At 42.0% G+C, this 23,828-nt stretch overlaps 1 protein-coding gene across 1 annotated transcript in view; it reads right to left on the bottom strand.

Moving 5' to 3' along the window:
* Nucleotides 1-23,612, bottom strand: part of Reck (Reversion-inducing-cysteine-rich protein with kazal motifs) — a 64,265-nt gene extending 40,653 nt beyond the window's left edge. Inside the window, exons 1-2 of the mRNA XM_080276678.1 lie at nt 23,569-23,612; nt 15,984-16,276 (exon numbers count right to left, since the gene is read on the bottom strand). Coding sequence (XP_080132804.1) covers nt 15,984-16,276; nt 23,569-23,612 — 337 coding nt within the window. The remainder of the gene's footprint in view (nt 1-15,983; nt 16,277-23,568) is intronic.
* Between the last annotated feature and the right edge of the window lie 216 nt (nt 23,613-23,828).

Below are 23,828 nucleotides of genomic sequence, written 5' to 3'. Positions count from 1 at the left end.
TGGCTGACAGTGGAATTTAAAGTAACCTAAGTGTCACTTTACTGCGTATTTGATTTCATCAATGAGTGTAGTGTAAATATTCTTAGAGGATGGTGAGGAAGTAGTAATGAATGAAGTCTAGCTTAAATATATAACAGTAAACCAAGTCAAATTCTCCTACTAAAAATACTGCAATCTCTTCAGTTTCATTTGCTACAGTATATAAATCTATTGAGAACTTCACCACAGTTCTATAGTACCAATTACATCACAGTTATCATCATCAACACCAACAACACAAATCTTGAAATAGGTACGGTAGACTTCTTTGGTCGACTGTGAGCATTACCCAGAAATTAATGTATCCAACAGTCTAACTCTAACTCCTTCAGTACGATGACGTTTTTATAAAGCTATTCTTGCAACTGCCTTAAGAGATTATTTAGAAGAGGAACTCGTTGTGAAGGGCTCAAAGCAGTCCATATTACCTCTTCGGCATAAGGGCGCATTTTATATTTTATTTTATTTCTTTTTACCGCTAAACTAACATATCTGGCTTGAACACCTCTCGCAGGGAAGGGGTTAATGGAGGAATGAAGCAAGGAGGGAGGGAGGAATGTAGGAGGGAGGGGAGGAGGTAGAAGGGAGGGTGGGTGGGAGAGGAATGAAGGAGGGAGGGAGTTAAGGAGTGTGAGTGAATGTGTGCCAAATGCTTTCCCTCATAGCTTCTCTCCTCACTCCTTCTCCTTTTATTTTCCTCTCTCTCTCTCTCTCTCTCTCTCTCTCTCTCTCTCTCTCTCTCTCTCTCTCTCATAATAATAATAATAATAATAACAACAACAAGAATACTACTACTACTACTACTAATCATTATCATCATCATCCAGTCCTATATTGCCCCATGAGGAGTGTAGAAGCCCAGGGCTAGGCAAGTTGGTCCTGACATTTCAAGAAGAAAGTGACCAGCCTCACTCATTCCTGAGTGGCATTATGTGAGCAATAAACCCAAACCACCCCTTGGATATACACCTGCACAGGCTCAATCCGATTGGAGCGCCTTAATTACCCACTAAACCACCAGGCGCCACAATTTGGTTACCACCCAGAGTAGTAAATGGTGGTGTACATGAAACCATTTGGCTTGTCACTCAGTGTAGAGTCACCCGTAGGCAGAAGGAAGAGGAAAGCATGAAGATAAGAAAGACACGAGAGTGAGTGTAAAGTCGCCCGTAGGCAGGAGGAGGAGAAAATAATGAAGGAAAGAAAGACAGAAGAAGAAGGAAGAAAGAGAGGAAAGGGCAGACACTCGAAAGCAGCACTGCATCGAGTGAGTGGATGGTGAGCGCCCCCACCTACTACATAATAATAATAATTAAAGCACTCAGAGAGTGAAACAGTTGGCCGAACAATCGGTTCGGCACCTACAGTTCCGCAGAATGGTAATGAAAAAATGTTGGAATGTAATCGTACAGACGTGATAAACACCTTCCCCGCTTCCAGACTACTGTTTAAACGCCATTCGTCAAAAGGTACCTACCGACTGTGTGGCTGGAAGGCCGAACTTGACCTTTGATTGCTCTCAAACTCAATTCAGTTCATTCTTACCTTACCCTAAAACCATCTACCAAGTTTGGTTGAAAACAGATCAAAAATGTGCAAGTTTACTTTACTCTGTGACCTTGACCTCTGACCTATTGCTCGGAAAACAGAGTACCTGTAATTCTATCCTGCTCAACTTTAAACCCATTAACCAAATTTAATCAAAATAAACTCTGACCTATTTGAGCTAAAAGGCCGAGCCTTTGACCTTGAAATGTGGCCTCTATCTCTTAACGATTGTTTTCAAAACTAAAACACTGAGCCCTTTCCTGTCCCCCAGCACTGCCACAAAGTTTGGTCAAAATCAGATCAAAACTGTGTTGACCTTGCCGTTCACCTGTGACCTGTGAAATTCTTCAGCCAAAAACTAATCACATGTTCCTCTGATGTCCTAAATTGTTACGCCAAAGCTGGTGCAATGCCATCCAATAGTTTTATATATATATAATCTTGTTAACGGACAGGCAGACAGACAGACAAACAAACCAAACCAGACACATAACTTCTTCATGCCGCAAGCGAGGGGTTAATAAACAAGGGAAAAATAAGAAAAAGGGAAAAAAAGGACAGAAAGTGTGTGTGTGTGTGTGTGTGTGTGTGTGTGTGTGTGTGTGTGTGTGTGTGTGTGTGTGTGTGTGTGTGTGTGTGTGTGTGTGTTTTAGGAAGAAAAGACAGGCCATTGAGGATGAGACAAGCCAGACACACCTCCTTGACACCACACCACACCCACACACACACCACACCTACCACACAACATCACACCTATTGCTCTATGTCTGCCGCACCACATTTGCCACACCACATCACACCTCTCATTCCTACCACACCACATTACCTCATCACACCACATCACACCTCTCATTCCTACTACACCACATTACCTCACCACACCACACCACACCGTACCTACCACACTACGCCACACCTACTACACCAAAGCACACCACACCACACTTGCCATACCACCCCACAACACACCTACCACACCACACCTACCACACCACACTCCCCTCACACGACACCTCCAACACTTCCCTGGCACTTATAAAACCTTCCTAACACTGCACCTCCTGACACCATACGACACTACATCCTGACACTACACCTACCGCACCTCCCTGGCACCCAATACGCCCCCCTGACATCACGTTTCGTCTACCACATCTATCTGACACCACAACTACAACTGTACCTACCACAGCCACCACACCTAATACAACTATACAATTGCAGATGAAGAATTGTATACTTTTGATATTGTGGAGTCCTTAGGATACCGTATATATAATGTAGGTTTCGTAATATCAGTTGACTAAATATTTGTACGTATGTTATTATTCAGACTAAATGAATATGAAATGGATGTCGGAAAAGACGTTTTACACAGTTTCTGAAACTTTTACTTAAGTGAAGCGGGGTTCAGAAGAAACAGCATCAAAGAAGTGAATTCTGATAACCTGTGCACACATGCGATCGTGGCAGGTAATAAACTGGTGTAACAGAACTGTTGCAAGACATTTGCCTTTATCATGATCCAGGCATCTACCAATATAGGTATATAGGTTTAAATTCAGTATTTCGCTGGTCGACCGGACATGTCCTGTCCATACTATACGGTACCGTGAACATTAAGCTGCCTTGTGGGTTCAAGGAATACAGGATGCTAGGGAGAAAAACTGCTCTAAAGGCACTGCAAGAGTCGACGTACGCCCCAAGCACTGTCACGACGGCTCACTGTGATTAACGAGTCTCAAACAGGCATTCCGCGTGTAATGATGTAGTTTTACAAAACGAAGGCTGGGCACAGGATGCTAGAATTTATAGAGGACCTGTCTAGGAAAGGCTGGCTGTTCACAGACTAACAAGGCATATGGGCCTGATGGGCCTTGTTGTCCTCAAGAACTGTGCTTCAGTGCTTACATCCTGCCTAGGTAAACTCTTTCGCCTTTGTCTGTCAACTAGTACCTTTCCTTCTAGCTGGAAGTTTACTCTCATTCAGCCAGTCCCAAAGAAGGGTGACCATTCCCAACCCTCTAACTATCGTCCAACTGCTTTAACATCCTGTGTCTCAAAACTTTTCGAGTCAATTCTTAACAGAAAAATTTTAAAGCATCTTTCCTATCACAACCTTCTTTGTGATCGTCAGTATGGGTTCCGTCAGGGAAGCTCCACTGGCGATCTTCTCACCTACCTTTCAGACTCCTGGTCATCCTCCTTTCGGGACTTTGGCGAAAGCTTTGTCATTGCTCTTGACATCTCAAAGGCTTTCGATCGAGTCTGGCATAAATTTTTAAATTCCAAACTGCCCTCTTGCGGTTTCTATCCTTCTATCTGTGCCTTCATTTCTAGCTTCCTTTCTGGTCGTTCTACAGCCGCTGTTGTAGACGGCCATCGTTCTTCTCCTAGATCTATTAACAGTGGTGTTCCTCAGGGCTCTGTCCTATCACCAACTCTCTTCCTTTTATTCATCAATGACCTTCTAAGCTGTACATCTAACCCTATCCACTCATACGCTGATGACTCCACCCTTCACCTTTCCATTCGGTTCCCGCAACGTCCATCTCAGCAGTTACTTCAACAAACAAGGGATGAGGCTATGACACACTGAATGGCTGACTTGGCTCGCATCCCTGATTGGGGTAAAAATAATCTTGTTTATAATGCATAAAAAACTCAGTTTTTACACTTATCAGCCCGACACAATCTTCCACAGGAGTACCCACTAAGGTTTAATAATATCCTGCTCAATCCTGCATCATCCTTGAACATGCTCGGGATTTCAGTCACTCGGGACTTATCTTGGAAAGATCATATTGCATCTCTTGTAAAATCTTCTTCCAAGAGACTGGGTGTGCTAAGCCGACTCCGTACCTTTTTTACCCCTGCACAGTTACTGACTTTATACACGGGTTTTATTCGCCCCTGTTTAGAGTACAACTCTCATGTGTGGGGAGGCTCCCCACATACAGCTCTTCTCAACAGGGTGGAGTCAAAGGCTTTTCGTCTAATCAACTCTCCTCCTCTTACTGGCTCCCTTCAACCTCTGTCTCTTCGCCGCACTGCAGCATCTTTATCTCTTTTCTCTCGTTACTTCCATAGTCGCTGCTCCTCTGAACTGTCTGCTTGCATCCCTCCACCTCTATGACGGGTGTGTAGCACCCGTCTAGCAACGACTCTCATCCCTTTTCTGTCCAACTCTCTAATGCAAGAGTTAACCGTTACTCCCAGTCCTTCATTTCCGCAACAGGTCATCTCTGGAACTGTCTCCCTCTGTCTGTATTTCCTACATCCTATGATCTCTAGTCTTTCAAACGCAGTGTGTCCAATTATCTCGAAATGAACGGATCTTGAATTTGGCTCTTTTGTATTGTGATTGTTTTTTCTTGGAAGGAACGGTTTGCGGGCTCCTGGCCTTTGGTTCCTTCTTTCTTGCCTAAAAAAAAGACACTGACTGTTGGTTAAAAGGAGTAGTAACATATTCAGGCCCACTGTGAATCCACCTGACTAGATATGGTCAGTTAAATACTGGTACCCGATATATATATATATATATATATATATATATATATATATATACACACACACAAAATATTTTTATGTAGATTTCTGTTTACCCAAAAATAAAATGTGTAAAGGAGAGATATCAGTTTTATAATGGCGCAATAAACATCTGAACAGTGCCCTTTCATACAGGGTAATTCACTACTCTGATGCACCAGCATAATTTAAACATTTTGTTTTTAATGAACTAATTCACGTGAAACTTGGTGCCTACTCTCTTTATTTCATTACAATTTATCCACAGTTACATCATCTTTTGAAAGCGGCTTCCTTCAGTGTTAAAAGACAACTGAACTCGGTGTTCCACACTAATGACTTTCCAATCCAACTTTTCCACTAGGACGGCTGCATTCTCCCTTATAAAGTTTTCTTGCACTTAACCAAATATGTAAAACTTATTTTTAAATCCTGTTCTCTTACAGTAGCCTTAAAGCCGGACAATAATCTTGAGTTAAATCATGAAAACATAGCCAAGCTGGTGGGTGAGTTGCATTTCATTTCCGCCAGCCCATATGTCTCCTTAAGTTCGAAAGTTGGATACTTTCTCAACTGCTGTATCTGAGTGACAAATACTGAAGTTTTAAGTATGGCGTTTCATTTAAATGCGTTCATTAATAACGGATACGTCGTCGTTATTCTGGGGCATCAGAGAAGTAAATCACCCTATATAATACCGTATGCAGAGCGATACTTTCATATATTACTCTACACCTTTTGGCAATTAAAGTGATTGTTGTTCTTCATTTGACATTACCTATCTGTCAGTCACAACAATTTCAAGAAACTGACCACAACTTCCACACTTAACACTACGTCCACACCTGCCACTCTTACCATAACTCTCAAAGCACCATCAGTCTGCCACACATATCACTCTTAGGCCTACAACTACCACATTTACCACAGCTGTTACAAGGGTGGTGATAAAGAGAGGTGCGGGGCAGGACTGTGCTTTACCCCCGGACCTATTTTCTGTATACAGCGAGATGATCCCAGAGAGATAGAAGGTCATGAGGGTTTAAGCACAGGAGGTCTAAATAACAATCTAATTCGATACGATGATGGCGTGGTTTTGACTCCAGATGATGATGAGAAGTTACAAAGTCTGATGACGTACTGGGTGATGTGAATGAGGGGAGGGGTCTGAGGGTAAATGTGAACAGTGTGTTGGGTAATGGCAAAGAAAAAAGTGGATATGTACGAGGTAGGATAGATTTAACACCTGCAGTCTGAGGCGTGTTTTTAGTATATTCTTGTTATTTACTGGCGGTCTTATTAAGGTTGAGTTATTACAGCTGAAGGTGCTGAATATTTATTAGCCTAACTAGCTACTTCACTTGTAGAGAGTCGTCCTGAGGCAAAGTAAAGTCATCTAGTGGTAGCCTGAATAAAATAAAATATCACCGGACTGAGGTGTTTAAGAGGAAATGAAAAAAAAAAAAAAGTTTAACAATTCTGCTATTTAGAGAGTAAAATATCTAGTGGCGGCAGGGCTGATGGTGAAATGGAGAATGGGAGAGACCGAAAGAGCGTCGGGCAGAATGAAATATATTACACGAAACAAGCACATCCCAGTAAAATGGAGATGATAGGCAGCTAAGAAATACAGAATGTGTGGTCGCTGATACTGTATGGATGCAAAACATGAACGGGAAATAAAACAAAGGAAAGAATAGTACACGCAGGGGAGATGTGGTGTTGGAGAAAACAATTGATGGTGGTGTGGAGTGAGTTACGGATACAAGGCTGGAAATGATTAATACTGTAATAGAAGATAAATAATGAAGACTACCAGAACAAGCTTCATTGTCTAGGGCAGGTGAGACGGAAATAGAAAAAAAATCTAATAAGAAGTCCAGGTAAAAAAGGAACATACGGAAAAAAATCAGTCTGACAGTAATAACAATACACTGAGTCTGACAGTCATAACAAAGAAGAAATGACAGAAAAAAGCAAAGTCTGACAGGAAGAACAGAAGAAACGTAGAGCAAGATGGCAACAACGAGAGAGAAAAAATCTGAATGGTAATGCGAGAATGACAGGTGGGTATGGTGGGAGCCTGGGTTGTTGCACAGGGCCAGAGGAAGAGCAGGCTGGCATACCATGATCGCCAGCGTCTTGAGTGGCATGGTACCTCCTTGAAGATGGCCATATTATCACACCTAGACCGACATTTTTATCATATCTGCTGTAATTACCACACCTACCACATTTACCACACCCACCATACTAACCATACCCACCACACTTACAGCACTTATCCACACCACATTTTCCACTACAACAACAATTACCACATCCACCACATTTACCATTCTGGCTACATTCACCACACATACAACAACTACATCATTAACCACATCAACCGCACTTACCACAACAACCTGCAAAACCTACGTCCATCTATCGTATTTACCGTCCGTAGGCTACCACATTTACCACAAATACCAGACCTACCGTATCACTTGCAGCAAAAACATTAACTTTCCACAATTACCACAACCCTACGCACTTGCCATTACTACCACCACAATCACACCGACCACCATAACACCACCACCACCACCACCACACCTTCCACCACCGCACTCAACACCTACCACCACCACACACCACATCTGCCACCACCACCACAACAACACCTATCCCCACCGCCGCACCTAATACCTGCCACCACCCCACACCACACCTGCCGCCACCACCACCACACACCACACCTACAGCCACCATCAAATACCACACTTACCACCACCACACTCCACACTTGCTACCACCACCACACACCACACCTGCTACCACTACCACAGTCACACTCCACACCATGCACCACAACCCTTACTTCCACAGCAACTGAATGAACAACCAGGATCCACCACAACCCCTACCCATTACAACCACCACCGCAACCACTCAAGCAACAAAATATCGCTAAAATATCACCAAAACTTTCAAAATACCACACACACACACACACACACACACACACACACACACACACACACACACACACACACACAAATCCACTTGCTCAAAATCCCCATCAGGAGTGTAGGGGTCAGAGGTTTTGACTATTCACTTGACCATGAGCGGCATTTTAAGGGCAATAAACCCCAACCACTCCTCGGACTTAAATCCTTGTAGACCACATGCGGTCGGAGCGCTAAATTCCACCAGATCATCATGTGTCCATCAGCTGGTTGTAATTATGGTTACCACCCAGCGCAGAATATGTTACCCTGGGCTACAGGAAACCATTTGGCTTGTCAGTCAGTGTCGAGTCATTGCTTCTAGTGAGTGGATGCCGGGCGTCCTCACCTACCACAAAGATACCAAAAATACAAATGCCTAACCTGCCACAGCTACCACAACTGTCAAACCTACCAATTGCCACAAGAGGCAGCTACGCCAGTAAGTGGCAATAATGACCTTAAGTGAAGCCTGGCAAATTACCATAACTTCAGTACCACACCACAGCTCCTACAGCTACCACACCAAACACAACAACCACAAAGGTAAAAAAATGCCGTACGCAAGAAATAACGACAAGACCTACGACAACCAGACAACTAAGATGGCGGCGGCGGGGAGGGAGGGAAGCAATACTGTCGCCATGGCAACACAATACCGCCTGAGGGGCAGTGTGCGAGTGTACGTGCATTTTACTGGCGGAAATTATGGCTCCAACAAACCCAGGTCATCTTTTAATTTCATTCAGACTAATGCCAGACCATTTTAAACAGAAAATAACTCAAACTGAAGCGGTTAGACGCAAATTCGGTTTCACCATTCAGAACAAGAGCGCGTTTTTAAATTCATACTCTATTAACGCTAGACGATTATTTGTAAAGCGACAACATCTGTTTCCAATAAAACCATAATCAAGGAAACATTACTTAATCTAAGAGAATTACTAACAAGCTATTCATTCATCACCGTAAACCTAACCCAATTTTCCACTTATTTAATAGGGTAAATAGCATCCAGAAATGGGAAAATTAAAAACACTAAACAAGGAGAGCTACCAGGTGCCTAATGAGACGGGGCACACATCCGTTCACCTATCATCAAAGACTTCGAAATTCTCACCGTCATCAAACAGGCATAGCGCTGAAGACCGAATTCCACAAATGGGCTTCAAATGGTCAGATGACGGAGAACGTCACATTACTGCTACCAGACTCTTTTAATCAGTGGTACTAATGGAGCTGAAGAGGGTTTTCTATAACTCCTCCAGTTCGAATAATCTCTCCCGAACTGAAGTAAGAAAAAAAATTTAAATGGTCTCGAGCTAGCAAGGAAAGCTAATATAATACTACAGTAATACTGTACTCGTTCTAATAATCCTTCGTTAATTCCTTTTTTTTTGCCTCATTTGTCACACATATTCACTAACCGTATTCAATTATCTTCTTGGTGTTCCACGCCTTCCCCTGCCTTAACTTACACACATACTGATACTTTTCTCACCAACCTTCTCATAATCACACTCTCTCGGTGACCGTACCATAAAAGTACTGTATATAACTAACTACCGCACTCCTTTTCTAACAATTGAAAGCCGACAAGCATAATATTTACTGCTTGTTATTGCATCTGTTATTCAAAAATATCGCTAACAATGATAACATACCGCTAAATATTGCTACTAAATACTGCCACCAGCAACATTACTAACTACTTCTATTGCCGATCATATACTGCGAACAACGACGTCTCTTCTCTCAACAGTAAACCACGCTATACCAGAATTTACATAACTGGGATTTGCTTTTATCGGACATCGAAAACCTAACCAAACGTTTTTTCTTTTATTGAACATTTTAAGCCAAATGTATAGATATTTCTCCCTTTTTATTGGACTCTTCAAACCTAGTAAATATTTTTCTTGTTTATCGGACACCCGAAACCTAACAGACATTTCTCTCTTTAACTGGACAGTGGACACCTAAAACCTAACAGATATATTTCTCTTTCATCGGACACCTAAAACCTAACAGACATTTTTCTCTTTTACTGGACACCTAATATCTAAGGGACATTTCTCTCTTTTACAGGACACCTAAAACCTAACAGACATTTTTCTCTTTTACTGGACACCTAATATCTAAGGGACATTTCTCTCTTTTATTGGACACCTTAAACCTAACAGACATTTTTCTCTTTTACTGGACACCTAATATCTAAGGGACATTTTTCTCTTTCATCGGACACCTAAAACCTAACAGACATTTTTCTCCTTTACTGGACACCTAATATCTAAGGGACATTTTTCCCTTTTATTGGACACCTGAAGCCTAACAGACATTTTTCTCTAACTGAACACTTTAAACCTAATAGTCATTTTTTTTTCTCTCTTTTTTATTTTTTTTAACACCTTAAACTTATCCTAACTACCAGGCACTTTTTTTTTTTTTACTGACAACTTAAACCTGTCGTACCAGATTTTTTTTTTCTTTTACCGGATACTTTTAACCTGCCGTACTACACATTTTTTTTTTTATCTTAACACCTTAAACTCAACAGACATTTTCCTCTTTTACCAGACTCAGTATAATGTAAACAAGTCTAGCGTACTCATGACCAACGATATATTTTAGCTCCATAAATTTATTAAACCCCTTCAAAACAATGCCACCTTTCTTATTTCGGTGAATATTTTCGACGTTCGGTATTAAAAACGGAAAGGTATTTTGAACATTTTACTAAATGCTGTGACAGCGCCATGCTTCCTCTAGAACGGTAAAAGGATGTTCACTTCTGCTGACAAGGAGACAGTGCAGTATGAAATTCTATATTGTGCGTTATTTTTCCCAGGTCTTCCTTTACAAGTAGTTTTTCATTGTCCTACGCGATCCGTCCCACATACAGGTGGCTTGCCTTCGCTACTTACTAGAAAATGAAAATTTGTTTTTAACTGGCCCAGGATCTCCTGTTCACTTGCAGTTCCGAACATTCAGCAACTGCCTACGAAAGGAGAGAAGTAACGGAGTTGTGCCTCACACGGGCAGAGCATAACATCCAGCATCACCTGACCCTGACCAGGTGACATCAAAGTGAGAGACGAGGTGGATAGTGCAGTCTATAATAATAGTGTTGAACAATACATCAATAGTGCACGAAGGAAATGAGACGGAGAAAGGAATAAGAAAAAAAAAGGGGGGGGGGGCAGTGGTAAAAACAGTGGAGAAAGGATATGATACGGAATAAGGAGACAGAAAAATGGAGGTAGCGATAAAAGTAATAAAGAAAGGAATTGAGACGGAGTATGGAACAGAAAAAAAATAGGAGGTAGAGATAAAGGTAGTGAGGGGAGGAAATGAAACGGAGAAAAGAGAGTAAAAAGGAAAGAGAGATAAGAGTAGTGAAGAAGAGAGAGAGAGAGAGAGAGAGAGAGAGAGAAGGGGGTAGAGATGACAAGATATCCGAATGTAACAGCACTTTATTTACTGCAGTTGAGCAAGGTTGGAGATCCTCTGCATTTACCCTTCTGCGGCGCGTGTCGATGCCACTCTGTCTCCTTCGATAAGGGACGAGGCCACGACATAATGGTGAACTATCAAAAGACATTATATTCTCCCCCCCCCCCATTTCTTTTTTGAGGCAATTTTAAAATATAACCGCACTCGTATGTGACCGTCGTTCTGAACATAAAATAGCGAGGTCACCTAGTTGTCTGCGGAGCCTTTCACCGTCCTGCATAATTCTTCCTCGAAATACCAGCATCTGGTGGAATACTGTAAATGGTAACGTAAGCTAGAGAGATAATGACACAAGTTAGCTGAACCTCAGTACCAGCATTTCTCTTGGTGAACACCCCCTTGTGAATATAAAGGATGCTGCTATCAGACAGACGTTCCGTTTGTGACTGTCGCCCACTGTAAAGACCGTGGCGGCACACACCTCCGCACACCATTTTATTACCCTGTCCTTTCTTTATGGATGATATACTGAACGATAACATTCTGCTATTCCGCTTTTTGTAACCAATATAAGGTAGCCCTGTTTAAAGCACTTTTGCTGATATTCAAAAACATCTCAAATATCTATTATTAAATTAATCCTCAAGAACTACGGTGAGCATCAGCGGTGAAAATACTAACGCCTCTTGTACCCTCGTGCAATGAATATGCCAAAAGAACAACCTACTTCAGTAAAAATACAAGGTGTTCTTATCTACTTCCTGCCACCGCCAAGTGATAACATTATGTTTTATGGAGGAGTTTTAAACAGTGGCTATCGTCCCCTTCTGTACGGGGCCGCCTTTCTTAATTTTTTCCTTCCATCGCATGCTATTTTATTCAGCTTAAAAGAACCCTCGCAGGGAAGGGGTTACGTGTCGCTATGAACACACAACTTCCCTTTAGCAATGTTCACTGTATTACAATATCCAATGTCGTATTATCAAGCGTCCTTATTAATGTATTGGACTCCCATTGTTTCACCAGACTTTCCCTCATACTGTACACTAGTCCAGAAAAGGCGACATTTATCGAAAAGTCGCTTATATCGCACATCATATGCTTAAATCACATTAAGATACAACAAAGCTTTACCCTGAAAAGAAAGCTAAATTTTATGATAGTCTACATGCATTACACATATAGGATGACACATATTACCAAAATAATCATTACTACCCTATTCCTAACTACAGCAAGAAACAGGAACAGAAAAATACAAAGATATGAGAACTATCAACACAGTGCCGCAGTACCAGGTCACACAGCCATCTACTCATTATATATCAAGGCTCCTGAAATTCCTCACTCCATCTCACAGGTCAAAGATCCACACAACATTGCGCTTCTTTGAAGGAGAAAGACATATCACCGACTGGCACGTTAAAAGAGGGGGTAACTCTTGCTATGTGCATGTCCGTACATACTTCATCAATTTCTCTTCTCTTAGTCCTTTCTTCTTCAGTTCCCTTTTCGTTCTTCTTTCCTGCCTTACCTCCTTCCTTTCCCTTTTCGTTCTTCTTTCCTGCCTTACCTCCTTCCTTGCCCTCATCTCCTTCCCTTCTGTCTTTCCTTCCGCCCTTTCCCTCCTTCATTCCTTCCTTTCGCTTCTGTCATTTCTTCCCTCCTCTCTATCCTTCCTTCCTTTCCCTCTTCTTCCTTCTGTCATTCCATCCCTCCTTCCTTCATTCCTTCCTTTCTCTTCTCCTCCATAAAATCCTCAAATTCCATACCTCGTTTACTCACACACTTACGTACATCACACCATCTATTTACCTGCTTCTTGATCTACCACTCCCTCTGCCTTCAAACTAATTCATATATACCCTTCTCACTGTCTTTAATATCAGCTCTAAGTGACTAATAGTACTAACCAAAAAATTAGCGACAGTAGCGTTATCTTTTTGCTCTTACTGATGATGATGATGATAATGATGATGATAATGTAATAATAATAATAATAACAAATAATAATAATGCCACCACCACCACCACCACCACCACAACCACCACCACCAATGATAATAATAATAGTAATAATAATGATAATAATAATAATAATAATAATAATAATAATAATAATAATAACAACATACCCGGAATATTAATTACGTGTATCATAAGTACATCATTATCACTAAAAACCTACAACTATTCTAAACCCACCATCATTAGCAAAGGCATTAGCTTTGGCGTGTGTAGTTACTATCATCATCATCAGCCCTAATGACTCAACCTGCGAGACCCAATTAACTGCCAATTAGAGTTCGATAAGCCTTCAGTGTACGATGTCACTAGGTTGCTAGATGAGGTCAGGTGAAGGGAGGGAGGGAAGGAAGGAACGAAGGAGTGAAAGAATGAATAAATGAATGAACGAACGGAGGATGGAAGGAGGAAAAGAAGGAAAGACGGAAGGAAGGAAGAAAGGAAAGAGGGAAAAGGAGGAAGCAAAGAAAAAAGAGGAAGGAAAAGGAAACGGAATAAGGCAGAAAGAAACGAGGAAGGTTTAGGAAAGGAGGGGAAGGAGTGGAAAGACGTGAATATAGGAACGAAGAAGAAAAGGAGACAAAGAAAGGAAAATAAGGAGGGAAAGAGAAGGAGAATAAGATCGAGAGGAATGCAGAAGGGAGGAAAAGAGGAATTAAAATCAGACAAGAGAGAGGAAGAAGAAGAAGCAATGAATGGAAGAAATGATGGAAAGACGAAGGAGGAGGAGGGAAAGAAAGTATTAAGGGGGAGAAAGATGAGTCATAAAAAGGAAGAAGGAAGGATAAGGAGAAATAAAGGAAGAAGCGAAGTAAAGTAAGAAAAAGAAGAAATAAAGGAAAAGGAAGGAAGGGAGAGGAAGAAGGAAGTCGGAGGAGGAAGAGGATGGAAGGGATGGAGTGGTAGAGTGAGAGGAGATAAAGAGGAAGGAAGAATGAAGCACAGACCATGGGCAGAAAAGAGGGAAGGAATGAAAGAGGGAGAGGAAGGAACGGGAAAGAATTTATGATGGAAAAAGAGAGAAAGTAATGAATGAAAAAGGGAGATGAGGGAAGGAAAGACAAAAGGAAGGAGAAGAGGAAGAGGAAGGAGGGAGATAAGGCAGGAAAGAAGAAAGAGGAGGGAAATAAAGGACTAAGTGATGGAAGGAAGGAGGTCAGGCTGAAAGAAGGGCGAGAACGAAGAGAGAAAAAAGGGTGACGGAGAAAGTAAGATAAAGCTCAGTGATTAGACAAAACAAAATATAATATCCTGCTATTCCAGATGGCGTTTTAATTCTAAGCTAACTCTATATTTTCCGTTTAAACCACTAGAAAAACAATTGCCCTAAAAATGTTAAATCTCAAAGTTAGCATGGGCCAGATTTCATTAGCCTTTCACGACGTCATAAAAGCTGAATTTCTTTATACTGGCGACCAAGAATTTATTTTATTTAGGCTGGGTATGGCCTCCTGTACTCTTAAGGGTTAATAAAAACATTCCCCGCTAACCCTTTCACGACGTCATAAAGCCGAGCAACTCCACACTGCCTATCAACGAGGGATTTTACTTTTCTTCTGTGTCGCTATATGGGTTAAGGACGCGAGGAGTGACGGAAGTTGGGTAGGCTGGGCTGTGTTAGAATACTAGGTTGTGTTAGTTCCAAGTTACCCGCAAGCAAGAGTCAAAAACAGAATGAAAACTAAAGGAAATGAACAGGGCCCAAGGAAATATCTTTTTACTATAGACAACCAATTTCATCAGCAAAGATAATTTTGAAACCCGGTCAATTTCGGTGGCGAGGCTATAACACTGACTACTAATCCTGAACCGCGATTTCCTTGTTTTCAAAATTTACTCAGATTTTGTATGCATACTGTTTGGTTAAAATATTATGAAAAAGGCAAAAGTGGATGAATGAGTGACTGAACAGAAAGTAAAGTGAGAAACATCCTAATTAGAATGCGAAGAAAACTGAAAAAATGAATGACTTAGAGAATGCAGAGTTTGCGCAGAGTAAAAAAATAAATAAATAAATAAAAAGAGGTAAAATAGAAGTATACGAAAATTAGGCAGCCAACCGGAATGTGAAAAAAGTAAGAAAGTGAAAAAAAAAAATGAATGGATGGGTAATCAGTGCAAAGTGAGAAGGAGACAGAGGAAGTGAAATGACTGGGGAAAAAAATCTAAACCTTGCGCTGTGATGACGCTTTTTCCATTTTAATCATGGTACTTCAAGACTATTTTTTTTTCTTTATATACTTCGGAAGGATCTCTGCTGTGGAGGGTTTAATTGAGGCTGAAACTAACCCCTCCAGTTCACAAAGCGTCCTGTAAGCTGAAAATTGTCGCCGCTGGTTGCAAGGATGAAAATAAAAAGACAATCGTATTAAGGCGGATGATAGGGTATAATGAACTAACCGTGGGTGGTGTTGCTGGTGGCGTGGGCGGTGTGGGCGGCCAGGCACAGGACCAGGAGCAAGGAGGCCGCCCACCCCCGCCCATCATCTCCACCGCCCGCCGCCAGACCCGTGGGCGGCCTTGGGCGTGTAGGGCGGCACGGTGTGGGTGTGTCCCCTCCCCCGCCCACACCCGACCTCGCTGATACACGACCACGCCCACACCAGCTTCTGATACTTCCCACGCCCACGTCCACACCCCACTCTAATCGCTCCCCCACCCACTTCGGTGTCCGTCCACGCCCACACCCACTTCTGATTAGTTTTAAACTCACTCTCGCCCTCTGTAGTAACTGTCCACACCCACACCCACTTCTCGCTGCTCCTCCGCTTACTCCCGCCCTCAAAATCTCCGACTCGCACCTTCTTTTCCTCCCTCTAACCCCCACACTCGCTACCTCCCTTCTTCGCACCCACTATGCGCGTCTCCCACCTGCAACCCACCCTGCTACAGCTCAGGTTACGGGTGTGGGTGGCTTATTTCAGGTTTCTTAACGAGTTCCACTCTTTTTGTACTTTTCCAACCACCACCACACTAACAACCACTTCACACCACAACTGCCACCATCACCACATTTCTGTCACTTCGCTATGACGCTGGTTTCAATCTCGGTCAGACCTTCACGGTTCCCGACGCAGCAGCTTCTAAACGAAAGAGACAGCAGGGACCTCGTGGTAACGTGGAGGAAGGACGAGCACGCTACACCCTCCCGCTTCGACGTCTAGCGGGTGACTGACGCGGTCACGCGGGGTGCCTGTTTATCCTAGTATCTAGGGTGCCGTTCGTCAGCCGAGGATCAGGGCCGATCCGTCTTGTGCTTGCGCCTGTCGGTTTCGTATTTTAACATAAGACGTGATCTGATATATAAACAGGAGAATATGAAAAAAGCTACGGGTGACACGAATGACCATCAGAGTTCTTCAGTGACATACATACATCATGAAAACAAAAGACCCATAAGATTCCACAGAGTAGATTCAGCCTCAGTAATATATATATATATATATATATATATATATATATATATATATATATATATATATATATATATATATATATATATATATACCATAGTAGCCGCGAACCATACAGATCCGAACCATGGAGTTCCCCCGTTTATTAACTTTTGAAAATGGTTAGTTTTGTCCATTCTACTGGACCTGGGTTTTCAATGGGATATGCAGTATGTGTGTGTATGTGTGTGTGTGTATGTGTTATATATACAGTACATATCTATCTATCTATCTATCTATCTATCTATATACATACGTATAGAGAGAGAGAGAGAGAGAGAGAGAGAGAGAGAGAGAGAGAGACTGATGAAAGGAAAGAAGAGATTAGGGTAGGGAGAGACGGCGATGAAGGGAGGGAAGAAGGAAGGAGTGGGAGGGGACAACAGGACCAGCCACCACCTAATACGGATGAATTAATTAACTAGAGATAAGTTTACTGGTGTCAAGGCTGAGAGAGAGAGAGAGAGAGAGAGAGAGAGAGAGAGAGAGAGAGAGAGAGAGAGAGAGAGAGAGAGAGAGAGAGAGAGAGAGAGAATTAATGGATAAACAGAGAAACACTGGAAGAAAGATGAATGGATGAGGTAAGAGGGAGAGTGAAGGAAGGAGCAAAAAGATAGGTGAGGGGGAAGAAGGACGGAGGGAGAGGAAGGAGAAGAGAGAGAAAAAGGAAAGAGGGTGGGAGTGGGAGAGGAAGTATGGAAGGAGGGAGAGAATGAGAGGGAAGAGTACACAGAGGATGGACGAAGAGGGATGAGTGGGAGAGGAAAGTAGGAAGGAAGGAAGGAAAGTGGGAAGGAAGGAAAGTAAGATGGAAAGAAGGAAGGAAGGAGAGGAGAGGAGTTGAAAATGAAGGTGGAGACAAGAGGAAACAAGGAAGCAGAGGAACTGAAAAGGAAGGTGAAAAAGAAAAGAAAGAAGGAAGGAGGAAAGGAGTGACAGAGGGAGGGAAGGAGGGAAGAGACAAGTGAGAAAGGAATGAAGAATTACACAGATACGCGGACCACACAGACTTCATGGTTGTTACTGAGTGGTCCGGCCTTAATATAAAGATTTATTCTCTTACTACAGAAGCTTAAGACGAGAACAGCAAATCCGAATCTTCCCTACCCCACCTTCCAAACCCTGTGGCAATCAGTCATACAAGAAAATAGCCCAGAAAACATTTTGCAGTACTAAAATACCAGAAACTAATTGAGTTGCAGATAGCAGAACATATATATTAAAAATGAAGTCACTGTTAGTAGGATAATGTAAGTATGTATTTAACTTTATAAGAATTGTACTGTACTTATCTTAAAAAGTACCATATATGTCTTAACCCTTTTTTATAGTGAAAATTAAACCATACAGGTAGGCTACGCATCCTGAGATTAGTATGACAATTCATAAATCGATTAAGCACCAAGGATCAAGGCTGGAAAAACTCTTTAACATGAACAGTCTCTAAAACATTATTCTCCGGCATAACTTATAACACAAACGTAACGATTAGGCGTCCGGAGAGGGTGCAAGTAATCCACCAATATATTCATCATACCCCTGCTGCCTACACACGATCCTGGGCATCTTAGGAAAGACCTGTTAATGTGAAGGAATAAGGACTCTCTTTCTTAACCTCTTCACGACATTCTTATTGCATTCTTGCCACCTTAAGACGACTTTGTACAGCTTAGGAAGGGGATATTAGTCAAGGGGTTAATCCAGCATCCCCACTCCAACTGTGAGGTGGATGTGGTATGGTAGTGGATGATAGTGGTATACAGTAGTAGTGGATGTGGTATGGTAGTGGATGGTAGTGGTATAGTAGTGGATGGTGTACGGTAGTGGATGGTAGGGGTATAGCAGTGGATGGTGTATGGTAGTGGATGGTAGTGGTATAGTAGTGGATGGTGTATGGGAGTGGATGGTAGTGGTATAGCAGTGGATGGTGTATGGGAGTGGATGGTAGTGGTATAGTAGTGGATGGTGTATGGTAGTGGGAGATAAGAAGGATACCTGTGCCTAGAGATATACCTCATGCAGGCATATTATTATCTTGCCAATTCTGGGGCATTCTGAGGCTGATGTTTTCCACACTTCATGGTGTGTACGTGTGCCCTACTGTCCTGTGATCCGAATAATGATAAAAAAATAATAACGATAAAAGTAACAATACTGCAACTACTACTACTACAACAACTACTACTACTACTACTGCTACTACTACTACTACTACTACTCCTACAGCTAATAATAATAATAATAATAATAATAATAAAACAACAACAATAATACTAATACTAATAATAACAATTTCATTACAAGTGCTGCCAATGACGGGAAGTTTCGTCATCTTAAAAATACCTTCGTAATCTGTTTTATTGCCTACTGTGCAATCTTACGTATTATTACTGAATCCAAGAACACACCCACCACGCTATGCACATCTCACGTAGTTTACTCGGAAATCCTACTACACAAGAAAAGATGGGAGAAAACAGAGAGAAGGAGAGAGAGAGAGAGAGAGAGAGAGAGAGAGAGAGAGAGAGAGAGAGAGAGAGAGAGAGAGAGAGAGAGAGAGAGAGAGAGAGAGAGAGAGGGGCAAGAAAGGAAAAGATGGAAGGATGCAAGGCGGGAGAGAAGACAGGAAGGAAGGGAGTAAAGAGAAAGAGAAAAGGAAAGGAAGGAGAAAGAGAAAGAAAGGAGGGAAGAAAGGGGAAGGAGTGAGGATTAAAAAAAAAGAGAGAGAATGAGACAAAGGAAAGGAGAAATGGAATGGGAATCAAGGTGAACAGGAAGAAGCAGAGGAAAACAAGAGAATGAGGAAAAGGAAGAAAGAAAGGTAAGGAGAGAGGGCAAGGGAAGAGAAAAGAAGTGAAGTGATATGCAGAGAAGAGAAGTGAAGAGATGAGAAGAGAAGGGAAGAGAGGAGAGGAGAGGAGAAGAGGAAAGGAGAAGAGAAAAGAAGAGAGGAGAAGAGGAAAGGAGTGGAGAGGAGAGAGAAGGAGGAGAGAAGAGAGGAGAAGTGAAGAGAACAGATAAAAGGATGAGGAGAAGAAGGAGAGAAGAGGGCAGTCTAATAAAATAAAGGACCCTACCAAAGAAGGCGAGTTTATTGTCACCTATGCTGGTCAGGTAGGGGTGAGGAAGAGGTGGGGGGCAGGGGTGAAACAGGGATGGGGATGGGTGAGGCAGGGGAGGGTCTCTACGGCAGGGGTGAGGCAGGAATGTGGCAAGGATTGGGCAAGGGTGAGGAAGGGATGTGGTAGGGGTAAGGTAGGGATGGTGCAAGGGTAAGGCAGGGATGGGGCAGGGATGGGGGAGGGTTGGAACAGGGATAGGGAGGGGTGAGGCAAGGATGGGACAGGAATGAGGCAGGGATGGGACAGGAGTGAAAAAGCGATGCGGCAGGGGTGAGACAAGGATGGGGCAGGGGTGAGGCAGTGATGGGGAAGGCGTGAGGCAAAGATGGGGAAGGGGTGGAGCAGGAACCCTGGGCATTCATAGGTTAATCACTCAGATCTAACGATATTAATTTGCTTTTCCATTCCGGCGAGTCTGTTACCGTAGGTTAAGTTAGGTTAGATTGGGTTAGGCTAGATTGGTTAGATTACTAGGTTAGGGTTGATTGGCTGGATTGCTTGGTTAGGTTAGTAAAGTTTGGTCTGGGTACAATACTTCGTTAAGTTGGGTTAGTTTACATTAAGTTACGTCATGGATATGTAGAGTTAAACTGGTAATAATACATCTAGGTAGATTCCATTAAGTTTTAGTTGATATGCCACAGCGCAATGGTAACAAAAACAAATAGAGAATTTAGAATATGGGTAAAAACAAGAAAAAATCACCAAGAAACGATCATTTACCACCATAAATTAGACGAACATAGAAAAAACAAAGAAAAAGAGGTAAGGTGTTATTTCTGCTTAAACTAGAGCATATGTTTACCGTCAAAAGTATAAGTATGCACAAAACTACTTTTCTCTAAACTGGCCTAAAATTTCCATCTATCCATCCTGAATGCTGAAGTGTAATAACAGATCAACACAATGGTATTATTGCTCTTTCGGACATTTCCAGTTTCCTTTTTATTCGGGAGCTACTACTTACCTCGACTCAGATTAAGGTAAGAGCCCTGGGTTAGGTTAGGTAAGGTTAGGTTACGTTTAGTTAAATTTTGGTTTGGCTAGGTTGGGATTTCGTCTTCCAAAGACCTCTAGTCACGAGGAAGTACTATGGAAAGTATGTAGGGCCGTAGGATTGTGTTTTGTTCTCGAAATAAGCTGCAAAAGGAAAATTTAAGCTGGGCCATGTTTTTTTTTTTTTTTTTTTTTTTTTTACCATTCAGTACAAGCCCCAACACTCTGGGGAACACAGTCCCTGAAGGCCAAGCAGGGAGGGGTGCATGAGGAAAACAAAATCGGTATCATAGGGCACAGAAGGTACAGATGGAAATATCATTACAAGCACAATAATGAACAATGAAATACAATGGTACATACATGGTACAAAGTTGGCAAAGTAATTATCATTACATGTTTTGATATTAGTGAAGTGGTACACAGATACACACGTATGTACACACATATGCAGAGAGAGGCACATATGCACACATACATATACGTATATATCTATACATATATGTATACTGTATAGTCATGGCCAAGCGAGGATAAGTATAGTAACTCTTAAAAGTCTCGTTTTCTTCGAAGATATCTATTAGTTTTCTGTGTCCCTCATTTGGTAAACTTGTGTAAATGTCATGCTTTTCTTAAAACAGTGTTTACATAATTAAACAAATGCACCAAATTGAGATATCAATTTCTTTTATACAGCATTAATGCTGGAACCACTGATGAGTGTGTGTGGAAGGAGAAGTCAGCGTCTGTACAAGATAACAAGGATATGTTACAAGACCCAACGGTGTCGATTGTGTTGTATGAATGCATACGTGGTATTACCTAAACGCCAAGTAGCAATACAGGGTGGGAATGCTGTAAGTGAAGTGGCTTAGGTGAGTGGCTTAGGTAAAAGAGGCGTGAAATAGGTTGACCAGGGTGTGCTAAAAGTATAAAGAACAGGAGACGTGGGATATACACAGGAAACACAAATAAGAGAAAAAGGGCGAAGGGAAAATCTGGAGGGGGAAGACCATTATGAGAGTGGAAAGGTAGTGTGACAGATTTTCTGTCAGACGTACCAGAGTTTCACGAGAAAGAGCACAGTGGAATGAATTGGTATTTCAAACGAACAGGCTACTTGCTCTCCGTGATCTGTTGAAAGCGAAAAGGCAAAGAAAGAGGGGTAAACCAAAGACTGGAAACTAAGCTTATTGTCGAGCAGACTGAGCCGTACTATATGACAGTGTAAAACGCATAAAATGAGGCTGCTTTCGCCTCTTGGGTGCCGCTCGAGCGGATCTCATGTTAAAAAATATGCTATTTCATTTATCTCTATCTTTCCTTATCTATCTGTGTGTGTGTGTGTGTGTGTGTGTGTGTGTGTGTGTGTGTGTGTGTGTGTGTGTGTGTGTGTGTGTGTGTGTGTGTGCGTGCGCGCGCGCGCGCCGGTATAGCCCCATGGTGGCTCAGTCAGCAAAGCCCCAACTTGAAAGTAAAGCGATCTCACCAAAGAACTATTCTCTGCTCAAATTCTCAGAAATGACCTTTGTATTTACTACCTAGTACGATACTCTGGGAAGCACAGTCTGATATACGGTAAGTGGCAGGGGCGTAGTGTATTGAAAAACCTATGCTTTCTTTACAGTTAGCCTACTTTTAAATGTGATATTTATATCAACACCGATGCTGTAAAACAGGCAGCTCATAGAATAAATATCATCAAACATTATGTTTGACTCTGCACTGTTTGTGGAGTGGAACAAAATCATGCAGCGGACACCTCTGGCTGAAAAAAAAAAAAAAAAAAAAAAAAAAAAAAAAAAATCAGTATGGACACAAAAATGTTGCTCGCATTAACGAAAAGATACGGTCGGAACAATAACTATTTTAGTTGGCTGTTTATACATACAGTATAATGTACTCATGATTTAGTCCTGGTGGTACAGTGACGTATTAAATGTACGTAGAGATTCTAATCCCCAACAGGTAACAGCTTCTCAGCTGTTTATCTGTACTCAAATATCCTTTTTTCTTCTTCTTCTTTTTCTGTTTAGTGCTGTCATTTTGTGTGCTGTGAATCGGTCCTCCTACGAACCGAAATCTTCTCGTGGGACAACATAACAGTCACAGGTAAGATAATCAACTCTTTCACGCCCACCACCGCCACCATAACGATATCTGCAGGCTGAGTGTATTCATAACAGTACCACGAACTGCAGTGAGCTACAATTATCCGCTGCCTATGATCCATTCCACGTACGATGCGAGTAAGCCTATACCCTACGGTTTTGCCTGCTAACTTGAAGAACTGTCTGTCTATATTTAACTCGAGGTAAACCTCAAAATTAGCAGCCAGATTAAATACAACTTCCCTATACCATTAAGAGGAAAGGACGATTACCGTGCTCAATGGGTTACTAGTGTGATACTTACGTGTATATGGGTGTGGGAGTCATAAGCATCATGTGTGCAAACATGCTACATGATGTTTATAAACACACACACACACACACACACACACACACACACACACACACACACACACACACACACACACACACTAAAATCAGATGACTTTAAGAGCAGCAGACCACACATCAACCCTAAAAATGCACCTTAATGTTTTGACAAAGTACTAATCGTTAATGTCAACATGGTGAGGAGGAGCCTCACTAAGAGCTTTGTGTGTGTGT

Source organism: Coenobita brevimanus, chromosome 66, assembly GCF_032717465.1.
Source record: "Coenobita brevimanus isolate Jiangsu-jjx chromosome 66, ASM3271746v2, whole genome shotgun sequence".
Taxonomy (NCBI): Eukaryota; Metazoa; Arthropoda; class Malacostraca; order Decapoda; family Coenobitidae; genus Coenobita; species Coenobita brevimanus.
The sequence above is the reverse complement of the archived record's forward strand: the minus strand, read 5'-3'. Positions and strand labels throughout refer to the sequence as shown.